Raw genomic sequence first — 18669 nt, forward strand, 5'->3', positions numbered from 1 at the left:
AAAGTCATTGGATCCTCCTTTACGAGATATCAGGTCGATAGATAATCTTACGGTGTGGCGTCGGCCAGTAGGTGGACATTCAATTTCGTAAATGGCCGCGGCGAAATCGCTATAGTCGTAAATCGTCGGGGTCTTATCGCGCGATTGCCAGTCGGCTAGCTCCTTCGTCCCGATATCCCATGAGCGAATCGAAAGGACGTCTCATATGTGGGTTCGTCTGGGAACCGGAACCGGAAGCGGCCAGGCGTGAATAACGCGTCGCGGGCGATCGCGTTCGTCATGAATGATGCGGACGATGCGCATTATAGGGACGCCCTGTTACGTAATCCGCGGCAGAGAACGACATTGGTGATAATCATTGAATTATCTGCGGCTGCGATCGTTCACGATTTTGTACGAGCGGAGTTTTCGTTCAGTTTCGCGATATTCGTCGTATTCGCATCACAAACGTCAAGAGGTGTCGCACCCAGAATATATACAATCAATAGAGATATCAGTGATATTTGTCGGTATTCTATTATAATTATTAAAAAATATTTTGCACAGAGTGATAATTGTAATAATGGTAATGAAGTACATAACATTTATATATAATGTATGAATTATTGTATTAATTATTATATATTAATTATAACACATATAATATATATTATGTTTAGTTAATATATATTTATAATTAATATATAATATTAAATTAATATGTAACATAATATAATATTAATATTATATATTAATATTATATAATTTTAATTAATATATATAATAAATAATATCTATATAATATTAACTCTACTATTTATATAAATTTTTACTATAATTAACACCAGCGAGATTTCTCAATAATTAAAGGTACTGACAAATATTCAACAAACAGTATAAAATAAAGAAAATATTTGCAATTTTTGTGATAGTGAAATCGAGGTAAGTGACATTACGGTGCATCTTATCATCGCATTTATGGCATATAAGACAATCGAATTCGCTTAGGTTACATCGGTTTTAATTTTCTGTCGTGAGCCTCTCTGTCGCTGTACGAAGAATTGACGCTAACGCGCTAATTTAATTCGTTCGGTTGATTTGATGAAGTGACTTGGCAACTCGTGTTAATGCAGCCATTGTTTTTATTCTTATAAGGAAACTCTTCTGCGCAGACGAGAGAAACCAGGTTAAAACGACGGAAACTTTTTTCGAAGTCTCACCATATACAACAAAATTTAATTATACAACAATATATAAAATTAATTCATAAAGTTACAAACACCTTATAACTGTTGCGTATTATTCGTTGCTTAATTTATTTCTCCAGAGACTTTAGAGACCTCCAGAGTGCTGTCGAAACTTTTGAGAGACTGTCACATAGAACATTCACACACGTGATGTTCAGGAGAAACAATATTTCTATTATGTTTCCCATCTGACTTATGTGTTATTCTGTACATCTAAAGTGTGTGGTATTAGGAATATCGATATTTGTCCTGTCCCATGTTTGTAGTCACGACTTAAGTATTTAGGTGATGCCAATATTTAGCTTGCGCGCGAGATTTATAACTCGACTGAATCTAAATTCGAACATTACGGCATTTGGAAAATTAAATCACGATCCTCATTCTGATAAAGCTTGACCGATGCGATATCTAGGTTGGTGCATATAATTAACTTGCCCCTCTGGCACATACGGAGATGACCCACTGGTGGAAAAACGGTCATACACTCTAAATACATCTGTCGCAAATACTTTTACTACTTTTAATTTAAAACAGCATTTTGGAGATTTCCAACATTTGACTTATTGTAAGGCAAAATATTTCGAGTTCTCCACATTCACTTTGGTCTATAGACTCTTTGACCTTTGTTCGATGTCAAACAGAAATAAGTTCTTCATACCTATGTAACATTTTCAAGCTGCAATAATATTTTTACATTGAAAGTAATTAAACATTAAAAATGTTCGAAATTAAGCTTCTTTCAATATTTTATATAATAATAAAACTCTATTTTCCATTTATTTTCAACTGAATTTTAATAGATTTCTTCTTTAAACTTGTAAGAAATAGCATTTTATTCAATATTTTCGAGAATGATTATAGTTGCAAATTGTTCATTAAATATAATTATGAAAAAAAATGTATATTCCGAAATAATTTCTGTCCGAAAATAATATTTCTCAATTATATAATTATTATATGATTATTTCTATTTACTTCAACATACGACGGACATAAACAGTTTTGATTCGATCGAGGCAGTTCTCCAGAACGTGGAGAGTTCACGGAAGCGATTCGTGGCGCAAAGATGATCAGGTGAATTACGATCGAGAAAGCCGCGGTTCCAGACATAGTTTAGCAGCGCTCGCGTGATAGCGCCTTAAGGCGCGAAAATAGAGCCTCCGCAGCTCGTTGTTGTCGTCGTCGACGTCGACGACGTTGACGATGCCCGAACGGACGCAGCTACGCGCTTAGTCTGTAACTGGAAGCATACGCGAGAAGAACGAATTGCGCGGCGCATTAACTTGGGAGCTCGGTCTCACACGCAAGAAAATAATCTGAGGAAGAACAACGACACGCACGACGAAGACTTTGGTGACAGAGCAGGAAACGATTCGCCAGAATTCGTCACGACGAAAGAACTGACGAGGCGTCGTGTCGTTGTCTCGCACGCCACGCCACAGGCACGAACAGGCAGAGACTGGAGTTCGAGGAGACGAGACGCGAATGAATCTGACAGACGCACTGATTGGATTGTAAGAAGAAAACGTTGAATTTTTTTTAGACAGTTTGTTGTTATTTTTGTATAGATTAGTGAGATAAATTGCAGAAGTATTTTTGGTGTATAAAATCAAGACAATGAGCATAATTAGTGTGGATTATTTGAATGCCAGATTACGCTTTACTATATAATTTCTATATACCTACATATAAAAATACCCGTGCTCTTAATTAATAATCAAAGTTCATAAAAATAAGAGGTGATCTTATGAAAAAATTATTTGAAACCATTTATATAATAATTACATAAATTGAAGAATAAGTAAATAAAATTATTTAAACTGCTACAAAAAAGGATCTTGCTGAAGTATCTAAAAATTTAGTGGAATACAGATCTGAAAATAATTTTATTGTATTATCAAAATAATTATGTAGAACGCTCAAACATGATAAATGCTGCAAAAAGTTTGGGATATTATCAGCTTGAACATTCTATGTAACAATTTTAATGATCCAACAAAATTATTTTCGGTTATTGTATCTAACTAAATTTTTAGATTGTTCAGCAAAACTATTTTTTCCCTATATTAGTAATAAATTCAATTCTTTATTTATTGTTAGTTTATTAATGTACATGTAAAATTTATCTATTCAATTGCAATGCATATGTTACGATACGAAGGCATATATAAATCTTGCATGAATAATACTTGAAAAAATAAGAGACAGTACTTATTCTGTCCTTTTTGATAATTGAATAGAAAAAAAATTGATTACAACTTACAATATGTTGATATTGTGAATTGTAATCGATTTTTTATCTCAAAAAGAAATAATAGACACGGTGACGAACTGTCGTATCGCGTGTTTAATTGGATCTCCATAATAAGTTTCTTGCGTAATCATTAAATGAGAGCAGAGTAATCGAGGTCATTGCAAATATCGATCGGCAGATCGTGCTTCAATTGAAAGCACTGCTTCGGAATCCCAAATTTGATGACCATTTCATGATGTTATCGTCGAAAAGCGCAAATCGTTTGAACAAACAGCTAAAATATTTGATGAATGTAAACGAACCCAACAATCTGATGTAAAATTACATGTTTAAAATACACAACGTACTGTCGCGTAACTTTTTACGTCGATTTATATTTTCAATATTTTGTTCCTATAATGTAGAAGTACGAAAAACTTTTTTAAATGCAACCTGAGTTTAATATATTGAAAAACAAATGTTTTAGTAAATTCAAAATGTAAATATTTTAGAGATTTAAAAAAAATGTATATATATATATATATTAGATTGCCAAGGAAAAAAAATTTTTTTTTTCCAACCTATCGGCCACTCAGCTTAAAAGCTAGCATGCCAAAAAAACTAAATTTTTATCAAAAAGTATTAAGATTTAGAGGTCACTAGTGAATGATTTTTAAATCAAAGTTTTTCCTTAATTTAATTAACATGTTTAATTTGATGCAAAAATAGCTTAATCCGGATTTCAAACGCTTGGGACCTTGCTAAATCGATCTTGAACTCGAAATTTGGTAATTTTTTTTACAATAATCGGGTTATATTTCTTAAGGCGTATATCGTAAAGTTAAACGAATTATTTGTGTTCAGCGATTAAAAAAACATACAATACCATGTTTGAAATCCGGATTAAGTCATTTTTGCATCAAATTAAATATGTATTAAGGAAAATCGAAACTTTGGTTAAAAATCGTTTACTAGCGACCTCTAAATCTTAATACTTTTTGGTAAAAATTTAGGGGTGTTCTTTTGGCATGAAATGGAAGCTTTTGAATTAAGCCGAGTTAGACCGATTAAAAAAAATTTTTTTTTCCTTGGCAGTCATATATATATATATATATATACACACACACACACATATATATATATATATATATATACACATATACACACTCACCGACTAAAACGTTGCAACACTTTTCTTTTAATGGATTTTGGAATGCAGAATCCATAAATAAGAACCAATCACTCGATGAGCAAACTGCATTCTGAAACCCATTCAAAAAAAAGTGTTGTAGCCTCTTAGAGTGTACATACATTTACACATTAATTTAAATTTCTCATTTATACTTATTTAGTCAATTGTTTCTGTGTGAATATTCGAATGTTATCATAGCATTATAATGTTTTCTAACTGACACATGTCGGTATTAATTCGCTACAACGATTTTGCTAGGTTAATATTTAATTTTATCAAAAAATAGAACTATGTCATTCTTTTCTATAATTATTCCAATCATCGAACTCATTCATTGGAGCCTTAACAAGTCCGATAAGTTGATTTCTCTAACAAGACCTTAAAGTACTTAAAGTACCCACGTTAATCAAATCTTTCATCCATTGAATCTTCTTAAATTCGTAATTGCGTCACTAACACATGGTAACGATATCTCTCAAATAATTTCTGTTTTGTGTTGCAGCTCGACTCGTCGTGCTCGTTCGACGATTGTCGCAGGATCTCCGGAAGCATTCAAGATTTCACGATTAGAGAAACGTTGTCGCGCAACGCGAGAGAGAAAGAGAGATAGAGAGAAATAAATTGCTAATACGATGGATACAATGGATATGAGAAAAGACCGTCGATCGACGATAAATGTTTCTGAAAAGGACGCATCGCGATCGAATGAATTACCGGTTGCGGTAATTCATAGGGCGGGAATCGGCGAACTTTTAGCGAGACAAGCGATGGTCTGGTGCCGTTACTGGCTGCAAACATTTCCCATAAGAATGACGTTGAATAACGTCGGATTGTTGACGGTGTTTCTGGCGATAGTGTCGCCGCGATCCCTTATTTATAGGCTCGTTTATCCGATTTTCAGATTGGTCTTCGGCACCTTATACCCGGCATACGCTTCCTACAAGGCAGTGCGCACGAAAAATGTCAAGGAATATGTAAGTGAGAAACATAAGTAAAAAGTCATGCAATAAATAGCTTAGCAAATGCTATTTTAACCCTTAAATCCAACATTACGAAAATATTTAATTTAAAATAACTACATAAACTATAAAACTTTTTGATATATTCTCCTATATTTTTTATTTTTTGAAAAATATTTATATAAATTTTTTTAGTAGAGTAACGTTCTGAAGATAAAGAAAGAATTATTTATTTTATATAATTGGTATATTTTTAATTATGCTTAAATTACAAAATATGATTTGATATTCCAATTTAAAATTTAAAAGTTGATTCCATTGAAAATTTGATCGAAAAGATTATAACATTTCTGTTTTTATTCTTACATAATTAATAATATTTTATATAAATACATACGGCAAATTGTCACACAATGACAAGTGATTGAGCAATTTGTACTTAAATGTTATCTGCATCACACAAATACACTGATTTGAATAAACATTGAGAATCTTTTAACACTAATTTTTTACTCTTTTTGCAAAGTATATTTATGTTGCTACGTACATAGCCATCATAAATTTTTATCTTTACGCTCTACTTATTTTATAAGAAAAGTTTGCAATAATAGAACCTAATTTAATTTTATCTTTGGAATCTCTTTGTTTTTTCTTTTTGTGAATAATAAAATATATAAATTATATAGATTTTCGGAGTAATATTTTTATCTTTTCTAGAGCAATATTTATATTTTAATATAATATTTATTTTTTATCTCATTAATTATTTTTTAAACATTCTTTACACTGTAAATGATAAATATGAAATTTATTTGCAGTCTTCTTTTATACTACTTTTCTAATCCTCTATTACTCTAGAATTTCCTTGGTTTCAGGTTAAATGGATGATGTACTGGATAGTATTCGCGCTGTTCACATGCGCGGAAACATTCACCGACGTCTTCTTTAGTTTTTGGTGAGAAATACATTGCTATTAAAAATTCATCCCCTATATAATTTGCATAAATTATGTGTTTTGTGTGACTTATCTTGATAGAACAGGATTAAGATCTATCATTAATATTAATATATTTATTCATAGAAATATAATAAGTAAGTAATTGAAATATCCGCGGAAACAAGATCATCTTATAAAAACACTCGCGTATTAATTAGAATATTTTAATATGTACACTCTAATCGCAAATAATTATTACCAGAATTAATATTTTATTTTTTAATATTAATCCGTTAATACACGTTAAAAAAAACTCTATATTTCCTATCTTGAGCATATAATAATTAGTATATAAAAATAAAAATATTTTTGCAGCTTCGAGAATAAATCAAATAAAATACCACTATGAGCCTTTACGCTGTTGGAAAGTAAATAATATATTTATTAGGTAATAAAGAGATATAATTCACAATTGGAAATACAATTAATAGTTACTCAGTGCGGAAGTTAAGTACAAACTACAGTTTGCGTAATTTGAACTTGACTTCCGCAACTGAGGAGGACTCAGGTCCAGAATCGAAACCGTCCGCAGTTAAATTTGTTGTAAGTACATTCCAATTGTTTGCGCATTATATCTTATTGCTTTATAAGTATAATATGTTATTTACGCATCAAACAATTGGAGACTCATATTAGCACTTTACTCATATTTATTAAAAAAATGATCGATGTATCGATTTTTCCATTATAAGAGAAAATCAATATATAAGTGAGTCTATATCGAAGTTCCTAAAAAAGTAGAAGCTGAAACATGTAGGAAACAGCGTTGCATTGATTTGAGGGCAGCCGCACATACGTAATATATAACGTACCGGATATTGAGATGAATCTCAGAGTCTCGTGGCAAGTACGAGAGCAAGCCAAGGGGCCAATAAACCAGCTGCGGACCGCGCAGTCTTGAAAGCCGCACTCTCGCCGTGAGGAATTCCAAAAGTCTAATTTCGGACGAGATAGATATTGGCTTACATGCACTTCTGAGGATTCTGCCCGCTCACCTCCCCTGGCCTGCCTCCGTCCTCTCCGTCATTGCTCTTCTATTCTCTGTCTCTCTTTCTTTCTCATCCTCAGGGAACATCACGCCAGATCTCCCTTCATACTCGGGTTACAACCAAGAAGGAAACGAGTTCCCGCGTATTTCTGGCGTCGAAATGCCTGATACTCTCCCGGCGCACACCGGTGTATTGCATTTCTCCACGCCGCTCTCACTTTCACGCCCGTGACGAATTTTTCGCGACGCGAATCGAATCGAGTAGATTACAGCTGCGTGACGGCACAGCGATTGCCCGCGATCAACTATTTTTATTCTTATTACGTTATGATTACGTATTAAAAATGTGACAAGTTTATTTGAAAATTCCGGTTAGATCAAAGCACGTCCTTGTCGAATTAATGTTTCGAATAACTTTCGAATAGCTTTATTCGTTAATTTGGAAATGTAATAAATTTTGTAGGTTTTTTTTACAGGATATTATAATACTTTTAACGCATGTAAATATATTTATTATTTATATCACTGCAATGTCGTAACTTATACATATATGTACACACAAAAATGTATATAAAATGTATTAGGTGTTGGAATTAATTCGTAGCGTTTTACAAGTGATGGGAAGTACTTTCATTAATGTATTTTTTAATGCTCATGTGAAATAAATAACATTCTTTCATTAAAAAACGCTACGAATTAATTATAATAATATATAAATTCAAAATCTGAGAAATATTGAGCGCATTAGCGCATGGGATATTTTACACGCTTTGAATATTTGTTACGTAGGTTCCCGTTTTACTATGAGATTAAAATCATCCTGGTGCTGTGGCTGCTAAGCCCGGCTACTAAGGGCTCCAGTATTCTTTATCGGCGCTTCGTGCATCCCGCGCTAATCCGTCGTGAAGCCGAGATCGACGAAGCCCTAGCACGTGCGACCGAGCAGGGTTATACGGCGGTGCTGCATCTCGGTACCAAGGGCGTGAACTATGCCACCACGGTCCTCATGCAGACTGCCATCAAGGTAAGGCCCTATGTGGTCCAAATATCAGGAAGTGTATCGTCAATGTACTAAGTGCCTCGGAATTATCCACGGAATTATAAATTTCACCTGGAGATTCTTTGATCAAATCGATTTCAAAGAATCCACGAATGAAAGATGGAATAACAAACTGGGACACTGTATTTGTAGAAATAGAAAAGGAACTGGCAGCTTCGAGGAGAATTACGCTTTGGAAATTTGGTTTTGTGATATTTATGATAAAAATGTAATAATATAAATATAATTCATTATTTATTTTTTACATAAAATTACAATTTTGTCTCCCGCAAGAGGCTGCCAGTGTCCAGGAATGCCTTATCTTGTTTGATCTTGTACTTCAACTAGCCTGAGCTCTCGCTTTCATTGACCACGCATAGAACATCGTCTATCGACTTCTCCTCGATTCGCTCACTAATGATTTTATGTGTTCTTGATTTTTTCTGTTTTCGTTCTGTCCCATCCGCGTTCCCGCACGTCATCGCCCTCTCTCACCACTGCATCGCCGTCTTACCGTCTAATCAAACCTGAAAAAAAAAAAAAAAACAAAAAATCGCCATCATCGCCATCCGCAAAACCACGCACGGCAAATACCGAACACTTAACCATCGCCCGACCATCGCCCTAACCGCTGCCGTTGCTTAAGAAATTTGTCTACACCGAATCATCGTCAACCACACGACGAAATTCTGCCACTGACCCGTAACAACAACCACCAACACGAACACGCCGAATTGCTGGCCGATTGAAACGCAAAAAAAATTATATATAAATAAAAAAAAAATAAACAAAATTTCGGCATCACATGATAGAATCTCCCGATTGTATTCCCGACCACGACGAGTGCACTCCCTGATCGTCAATTAGACCCGGCGATTTCTAGCTTAGCCAACCTCAGACCGACAACGTGGTCAAACAACCAGCTAGACGGGCCGGATTATCCGGACGACAGCACGGACTACAGCCATCTGCATGCTAGGTCCGATGATCTGGTGATAGGCGATACGGATGCGATTGTTGGCTGGCAGTACCGCGACTCGACAACGGACGACGATGAAATGTTAATACAGGATCTGCCAATGACGGACACGGAGAATGATCAGCTGGAGGAAGAAAAACCGGTGGAGTTCAAAGTGCCCGAGAAGGAAGCCCCACGAAAAACGCGAAAGTCTAGGAAGGAGCGCAGCACCACTACCACCAAAGTCACCAGGCGACAGAAAATTCGCGCCTGCAAGTCGACCACGAAGAATTACGATTTAGAGTTTAGCGACGATGCTGGCGTCAATTAACTAAACTAGAAAAATGGAAAGAAGAAAATGACTTGATATATAGACGGTGGAAAAACGGGGATAAACCACCGGAAATCTGGAAAGCAGAAAGAATCAAGACTATTGGAAAGTGTTGACGATTTTTATCGAAGACTCGAATGATTTGTATCTGATACGATTATTACGAGTGATAAAAGACTTTTTTACGCGCGAAAGAAAGCACTCTGAGGATCGATGACAATTTTTTTTGTATATTATACACTCACTTTGATACTTTTCTTTCATGCAATTCTATTACGAGTTTGCTTTTTGTGTTACTTTTTTTATGGGAATACGCGAGACGAAATTTTCTTTTCGCGGATTCACGACAAATTTTCATTTAGTGATACATATAATCTCTTGTCTGTATTGCTTTCGTGAGTATAAAAATTACACTATGTGTGATTGTTTAACTATGGATAAAATATATTTAGCGACGGAAAGGTTGTTTAATACACTGATAGGTATTTAATACACTAATAGATAAAAAGACTTTTTGTACAATCTTGTATCTCTATTTTTTAGAAAGACACGAAAATTTTGAAAGGCTTTAATCGTTGAAAACATGACTATAGTGGAGAACTTTTAATCATGTACACATTTTCGACCAAGATAGGACTTGTTAAACGTTTCCACTCGTGTGCCTTACTTCGATTTGTATAATTATTCCACGTAAACTTCGTTCAATTTAAGATTTATAAGGATTACGTACGTCTTAACTGGAATATAAAATAGCTTTAGAAGCAATCTCAATATTTTTACGTAATATTCCACACATTGCCTTAACTTTAATAATAATAATAATGCCAATTATATCAAAGCGGTCAAGACGTTCAGTTTAAGAACGATAATAAAAAATCGTTGACATCAAAATATATCAAAGAAAAAATCCGAAAATATTAATTAAAAATTCTGTGTAATTAACTATTAACAATTACATCTTTTTTTTCTATTATGTCATGTATTTTTATCTCATAATTTTTATATAAGTTTCATGATGTGATTAGACAATCAACCATCACGATGAACACTGACTTCGATTTGAACTCTAAGATTACACATCTTTTTTGAAACTTCATGTGAGTTTCTCAAATCCAGTTGGGTATTTTTATATATATAAATGTATATTTTTTGATAAATTTTTTTTATGAGAATGTTAAACATTGTAAATCAATCAATTATAAAATAAAAATTCAAATCGCCTTATTAAATTATAAAATAAAATGTGGAGTGAAATTTTAGTCGGTTTTCAAAAACTGACGTTTGTAATCCTAGAGTTAGATCGACTTATGACCAAGTCTTTTTTCGACTTCGTCATAAGTAGGATTGTTATCTATAAAAAGACAACGAATCTTTAACTTAGATTAACTCGATCGAAGTCATTGAAACTGAGACTTTAAGCATCTGTTTTATGCTGCATGCTCGACAAGTCATATATTCTACAAGTTGCGTTTCGGGAGGAGGAATTCAGAAAAAGGAGTTGTTAATACGAGAATTGAGAATGCATACAACGAGATGGACGATCACGCGCTCGCGTAATCGTCATCGTCATCATCACCATCATCATTGTTGTCATATCTAGTGTTATTCACGTGTTTTGTGTACTCGTCATCTCGTTTGCGCATTTCACCAACGAAGTTACCAAAAAAAAAAAAATTTGTTAGATCGCGCGCACACGGAAAAATCATAGTAACAATAAAATCCCTCATCGACTATTGTGATCAACAACAATTGTTGGATGTGTCCTGCTGTATCAACGCCGATAAAATACCCGCTACTTGTTCGACGTCACTCGTTTATGGAAACACATAGACGGAAAAAGACGCGTGTGTTATTTGATGTGTGAAAGAGAGATCATTTTTGTACGTAATTCACGCTACAGGTATACTGAGGAAAAATATACTAAATCTTAATACATATTTTTTTCAATAATATTGATTCAATATTTACTTGTAATAAATATAAACATTAACTCAATAAAAAATGATGATTATATCAAATTCTTGTAAGTTGTAAATGAATAAATATATGTTTACATTTAGTAAATATTTAATTAGTCAAATTAATCAAATTCAAAACATTAAAATTTAGCACATTTTTTCAGTATATATGTAATCGATTATTCTTCTAGAGAATTGCGTATTATATCCTTGCGATCGGATGTTTTAACTGTACATGTATACGTTATAATTCCGAATGAATTGTCAGGGATTAATTTACGCGAAAAGCATGCAGGAGTCAGTTTTGGTCTTTGCAGCAACAAAGACAATCTCTGGCTACGTAAACCCCAATGCCTTCTCACATATAATTTTCCGTGTGCGAGCACTTAGCATCGAGCTGTTCTAGCGAATAAGATTTTTGTAATCCAAAGACTCTGATTATTATGATGAGCTGATTCCTTTCTTTTCAAATAAAAGTATTATTTGGATGAGCTTTTGATCCTCTGTTTTTGTTTGTTCATTTCGCCGCAACGACCGCGTCCTGTCTTACATCACCTCCCGCTGTATCCCGAACAGCGACTCTCATTCCAGGCATTAATTCTCGCACCAGCAGCGCATTCTTTCCAAAGATATAAATTCACATTCAATTAATAGAACTAATCGCTAAACGACGCGCTATATTAGACGCGACGGTTACTCACGCATATTGCACGCATTTATATATCATCGGCCGTCGCGTGCTTCTGGACGGCGCATGTTTAACAGAAAACACATATATACGTCCGGGAAAAGCAAGAAAATCGCCTTTGGATTGATCTAAATTCGGCGTAAGGGGAGTTTACCTTCCGTGACCGGGTGACGGCAGATAACACATTAACATCCTTTTGGTTGGTAAGATTTTTATTTTGTTTTCTTTTACTTAATCGACTCTTTGAGTTTTTCTCTCGATAACTTAATTCTTTTTTTTTTTTTTTCATCTTTTTTTTCTCGCAGTAACATACTGTTCGCGTTATTTGCGGCGCATGTGTTTCACGGGCGGCTTTGTTTTCCAGGGCGGCGGTGGGCTGGTGCAACAATTGAGGAAAAGTTACAGCCTCAGTGATCTAACCGGCGAGAAGGAGGATGAAAATAGAAACACACCCGATGCGCGTGACGAAACAGATATGGAAGGTAGCTGAGCTCTCGCGTCGTGTTCATTAAATGGAGATTTTGCGAAAATAAAAGCAAATATTTTGAGCGCAAGCAAATATTTCTTTTTTATATTTTTACGGACTTATATGTTTATTTTTAATATAATTATGTACTTTATAAATATATAATTTTATACATGTGTTTTATACATAAATTTTTAAAAATATTATTTAAATAGTTTATAAAACAAAACACGCTTACCACTTAGTGACTTAATTTTAAGTAAATAAAATTTCTGGTTCTTATAGAATCTCGTCGGAGAGAGCACATTGGCAGAAGAGGCTATAGTCCTCGCAGGACTCAGTCCAGCAGCAATGCGTCTCGAGTAGAGATGTATTTTTCCGAAGTGGATGTCGATGTTCGACAGCCAAGGCCTAGGGAGCCCATAGCTAGTTTAACGTACGTAGTCCCGCGCAGCTTTCAAGAACAATCGCGTTAACGTTAAGCGATCGATAGTAACAAATCTTTTCATATTTATAGAAATATAAGGTCCTCGGACGACATATCTAGCGGTTACAGTAGCGGCGAGGCGTTGCAATCCCAGCGAACGACTTCTCAGGGTGACTCTTTAGTGAGAACATCAAGCGTCGGTGCGAGAACACGCGTGAAGCCTCGTTCTACCGCGAAGAAGACGCCCGAAGTAAGCCCGAATAGCATAGAGACTGATAATCGCGTACACATCTATCATTAACAAAAAAAAAAAAAAAGAAATTACACGTCGCTCTTTCACGCACATTCGTCAACTCAGTTAATAACACGTACTTTTTTATGGTCTTTGAAGGACAGGGGCGAGGATTTCGACCGCACACCTTCCGAAAATGTCTCCCTACCATCGTCCTTAAACGTCCTGACTCCTGAACAAGCTGTCGAGCTTTTACTGTTATTATCTCAAAATAATAAATCGGTAGACCGTTCGACATCTATTATCGCTCATATCGATAACGATAAATCCGCAAACGAAAACAAATCCGCAATGAAAATAGAAGATAATGAATCATCATCAATGGAATCGAGCGGCGAGTTCGTTGACACAGACTCGGCTCAAATAGACGTGCAAACAGTGCAGACCATAGAGATCAAGAATATCTCGATGGAAAACTTGTCAATACCTGCGGTAACAAAAAGCGCAGACAAAATAAATATCGATTGTTTGATAAAGGAATCTGATTCTCAGCAAAGCGATTCTAACACGCAAATTGAATATATTGATGAACCGAAAAGTAATCAAGGAGTAGTTCCAACTGTTTCCCAAAAGCCTGATACAGAAACTGGTCTTGGACGAATAACCGGCGAGATATGTCAGCAAAAATTCAACGAATTGAAGCAACTATTAGATGATGCGCACAAAGCTGTAACAAGCATCGTATCTTCCCAAGAAAAGTTGAATACAATCGACAAAGGTAAGGAATATATACGGGAAATTAAGACTGACGATTCGTTAAGTACTTGTGCTTGCGATACTGCGGTTCAATCTTCCATTACGTCAAGTACATCGAATTGCGATCTTGATGGTGATACTCGCGCAGGAAAATATCATAAAAAGCCCGCTCCGAAAGCTCCAACAAGTAACGAGGTAATAAGTAATGAAGATATTGACGAAAACGAGTCTCAAAATGCTTTAAAGGCCACCTTGGTCATTAAAACTGGTACATTGAGAACTGTTTCAAACGCGGATGCTACGAAAGATATATTCTTAGCACATATCCCGGACATGAAAAAAAGAAAGAAGAAATCTAATAGATTACGCGCTAAGGAGAGTTTTTCCAAATTATTAACGATCCCGAAGAACATCTTTCACAATGCTTTCCACAAGGAACAAAATGAAGCTTCCGCTAAAGAGGAAGATTCCAGCTCCTCGTATTCTGAGACCAGTGGATCCGTATCAAGATCGAGTAGTATCGGATCCCAGGCGTTTGTAGACACATCCTCAAAATTATCTGTTTCAAAGCAAGAAGTGGACGTAGAAGAGATTCCACTGAGACAGGAACGCGATGACAGCATTAAAAATTTCGACAAAACTAATACTTTCGCTGATAATTTGGATACTAAGATTGTGCCCTTAAATGAAATTAAAGCTTTTAAAATTGAAGATAATAAGAAAGAAGAAGGTGCAATGAATACAGAAAAATCCGAAAATCATGAAGAGAATATTGAAAATGAATCGAACTCACAGATTCGTGATATGTCACAGTCGCTGCCTTACAGCAACAGAAAAGAGATTATCACTGACATTAATTAAACGCATTTCATTAAGTCGCATATTTCATAGAGAAATTATATTAGCTGTACTAAATAATTACATATACTTGTTTTTGTCTTTGATGTTTTTAAAATATGATAAAAGCTTGTTCGTTCTCTCTATCCTAGTTTTCTCCCATATTTCGTATTTTATCCTAATAGGAAATTCGGCCAGAAGAGATGGACTGTTTCATTAAGATCGTATGGACTAGTTTCTGATTTCTGAGTCTTGTTAATCCACAATTAACTACAATTTCTTTTTTAATCATAACACATAACACTTAACTGCGCGTTTTAGTCTTGCATGATATTAATTTTTAATGTGACATTATAACGCAATTAATCCATAATTTTTTTAAGAGTGAATGGTTTGTTCATTTCAAATAAGGGATTTTTATATTTGAATTTATAAGTAATTTTATAAATAATTGATTGAGTTTTAGTCTTTTTAAAGAAAATGATCTTGCTCTTCATTTTTTATCACTTAATAAATTCCATCAAAACCATAAAAAATGGCGAGAGATTGGTAACATGTCATCTGAATTCCATAATAAAAATATAAGCTATAATAACATTGTATCTTCATTTCAGATAACAAGTTTCGCTACCTTACCTCGCAGTAAGAAGACCAGTAAGAAAAAAGTGGCATGAAACCTTCCTGCTGCTGACCGCATTAAGGAGTAAGACCAAGTCCCTTGTAACGAAGGCAAATAAAGTATCTTCATCGGTGTGTGGATCAAATATTTGCACCAGTCAATAACGGATACACTAATAGGTCAGCAGCGAATATCAATTAGCCAAAACATGCAATGTACACAATTGAATGTTTCTAGCATCGGTATTTCTTAATTCAGCTTTTTGATTATTGATTTAACTTATCGAGCGTTAGTTTTATCAGTTGAAAAAGAAAGAATCTTGTCTTTTCTCCCATTTATTCGAAAGGAATTACTGGATATGGGCCAGGGTTATAAAGGAAATTCCAGAGAATGGAAGTAACTCGTTATACTTGTAACAAAGTTACAGTCACGAGTTACTTTTTTTGTAATTTCTGATAACTGTGTTACTTTTTTTCTTTGATAACTGTAACGGTAACGAAGTTACATTTTATTGATAACAGAATTTTACAGTTACTTTTATCGTTACTTTGTACACGATTGGACACGGTACGATTGGACACAAGCTACTCGTAGCGCTTGAGACTAGAAAGCCTCTATAGGTCCGTTGTGATTGGTGGTCATTTTAAAAAAACGAAAAAGTAACGAAAAGTTACTTATTCAAGTAACGATAACTGTAACGGGTTACTTTTAAAAATCGGCAACTTATTACTTTTTCTACTCGATAACGAGTAATTGTAACTTGTTACTTCTAAAAAATAACTTTCTATTTTCCCTAGGAAATGCTGACAGCTTTGTCATCCTTGGGAAAAAGAAACATATAGATAATGTTTATATATATATCGAACTCCGATCACGTCGGATCACGTTGCACCGTTGCTCACAGGCATCCGACATGTTGTTATATAATACAATAATTTCCCATATGTATCTTAAGCTCTCGCGAGAGAGTCTAGCTTTTATATGCTAACATTTGGTAGTGCTGTCGTAGGTAAGGAGGACTTGATACATATTGCATGCAGTATATCTGCTTACGAATATGCTTTGATTATAACGAAACTTGCCACAATCGCGACGTAGTCGAGAATGGAGTAGAAAAAGAAATCCGCTATCTAAATCAGGGATTTCGACGCTTGATTCTCAACGCGTAGGCAATCGAACAATAAGGGAATTCTCTACGAACCAGCGACTGTGAAATCACCACGAAATGACTTTGATATTGCGAACGCTATTGTAATCGAATAAAAATCGAATTCTAGTCAATCAGGAAGATAAGTAGGAACTCAGACCACATTGAAATAGTGCCACACGATTGCCCGTATATAATTCTCTTTTCACTACCAAATAGTAATTGTTTGATGGACTGTCTAATTACGATTATGTATGCGTATGTCGCAAAGTATTGTGTGGACTTAATCGAATAGCTGTTTTTCCTCGCACGGAATCTGAAGAGAAATCGCGCGAATTTCTTTTAAAAAAACAAAAGAAACTCTACTTGCGTAAGGTGCAACGATTTGTCTATTAATCCGTGACAAATTGTTAAGAGTATTGTTGAGAGAGAAATGTGCGAGATCACTTTCAGTTTTTGCACGCTTACAATTCGAAGACAAGGTATTAGCGATGTACTTTAATAGCCAGTTTACTTTATGATTGTATTCTTCATATTATTTTATTGTATTATTATTATTCATATTATTAATTTAAAATGTACCCTGCTTGTGTAATTCACGCGATAAATTTTAAGTATTTATCGTGCATAATTATAATTACATTTATATTTCGGTATGATCCTTTCATCAGGGCGAACGATTCTACATCGTATGCTCACGAAAGACTTACGCACAAGTCCTATGACTTTCAAATTTATTGTGTCTATATGTTAATGGATTCGTGTATAGTTTATCGTGCTATACTTTAACGTTCATTGCATATCTTAGGCAAAATTAACATATTACGTACAATTAACATAAATTTAGAGACAAGAAAAACGTGGAAAATGGTGTTGTACACTCGACGAGTAAAATATTCGATACGTTAACAATTGTTGATTTTACGTGTATATAAGTTTGATGCAAAGTTCATGATATCATTGGAGAAGAAAAATGTAGCAAATGCTTTTTATACACTTCGTGATGTATAAATTATGTATAAATGAAATCTATGATAAAATATGAAGTATATAAATGCGGATCTTTATGCAAAATAGATATTTTTATCCAATCCAGATGTGCAATATTCGTACGAAATATGCATTTGCTGCATTTTATCTGCGTCTTTATAACACGACTCGTTAAAAGACGTTAATACGTATTTGTCTCAAACTTTATAAATATATATACGAGAATATGTGATAAGAGAGTGAGTGAAAGAGTAAGAGAAAATGCTCAACTATGAATCTCTACCGATATTAAATGATCGGTTTCCTAATAGATCTTATATATAAAGACATCTCTCGTTCTTTGTAAGTATTCGACGCCTCTGGCGCATAAATTATGCCCCGAGTTCTTATGGTGCTGCGATCTTTGTAATTTGTTTTATATTCTGTACGTCGATATACAAGAAAAAGAAAAATCGAAGATAAGTTTGAAACAAAATCATTCTGTATTCGAGTTACTTACCGATGCAGAGTGAAATTGATTAACAGTAGTTCAGGCATAGTGTAGCGAATAAATGACATTAAAGTACGATACCTGATGAATGCCCGCACTTATCCTGATCAGAGAATATTATGTAGCCATGTTTAAG

The 18669-nt window shown here is 34.5% G+C and overlaps 1 protein-coding gene across 3 annotated transcripts; it reads left to right on the top strand.

Moving 5' to 3' along the window:
• The first annotated feature begins 414 nt into the window (after nt 1-414).
• On the top strand, nt 415-18611 carry LOC105154691 (uncharacterized). 3 transcript variants are annotated; one of them, XM_087405224.1, is made up of 9 exons: nt 415-565; nt 5154-5625; nt 6486-6565; nt 8385-8619; nt 12934-13051; nt 13321-13471; nt 13553-13712; nt 13854-15511; nt 15902-18611. In XM_087405224.1, the coding sequence occupies exons 2-8, from the start codon at nt 5284-5286 to the stop codon at nt 15309-15311; spliced, it is 2544 nt and encodes an 847-aa protein (XP_087261350.1). In that variant the 5' UTR covers nt 415-565; nt 5154-5283; the 3' UTR covers nt 15312-15511; nt 15902-18611. The 3 variants fall into 3 exon arrangements, with proteins under 3 accessions (XP_087261350.1, XP_087261346.1, XP_011068673.2); XM_087405220.1 differs by lacking the exon at nt 415-565 and adding an exon at nt 850-921; XM_011070371.2 differs by lacking the exon at nt 415-565 and adding an exon at nt 1017-2740.
• Nucleotides 18612-18669: the final 58 nt, after the last annotated feature.

The sequence above is a fragment of the Acromyrmex echinatior genome, chromosome 1 (assembly GCF_024713525.1).
Source record: "Acromyrmex echinatior isolate Ae372 chromosome 1, ASM2471352v2, whole genome shotgun sequence".
Classification (NCBI taxonomy): domain Eukaryota; kingdom Metazoa; phylum Arthropoda; class Insecta; order Hymenoptera; family Formicidae; genus Acromyrmex; species Acromyrmex echinatior.

Bases quoted from the DNA above. Each gene is read 5' to 3' on its own strand.
- LOC105154691 (XM_087405224.1), top strand. From the start codon at position 5,284: ATGGATACAATGGATATGAGAAAAGACCGTCGATCGACGATAAATGTT. The intron at 6,566-8,384 runs GTGAGAAATACA...TTTGTTACGTAG, and splicing joins GACGTCTTCTTTAGTTTTTG to GTTCCCGTTTTACTATGAGA. The intron at 13,052-13,320 runs GTAGCTGAGCTC...TGGTTCTTATAG, and splicing joins TGACGAAACAGATATGGAAG to AATCTCGTCGGAGAGAGCAC.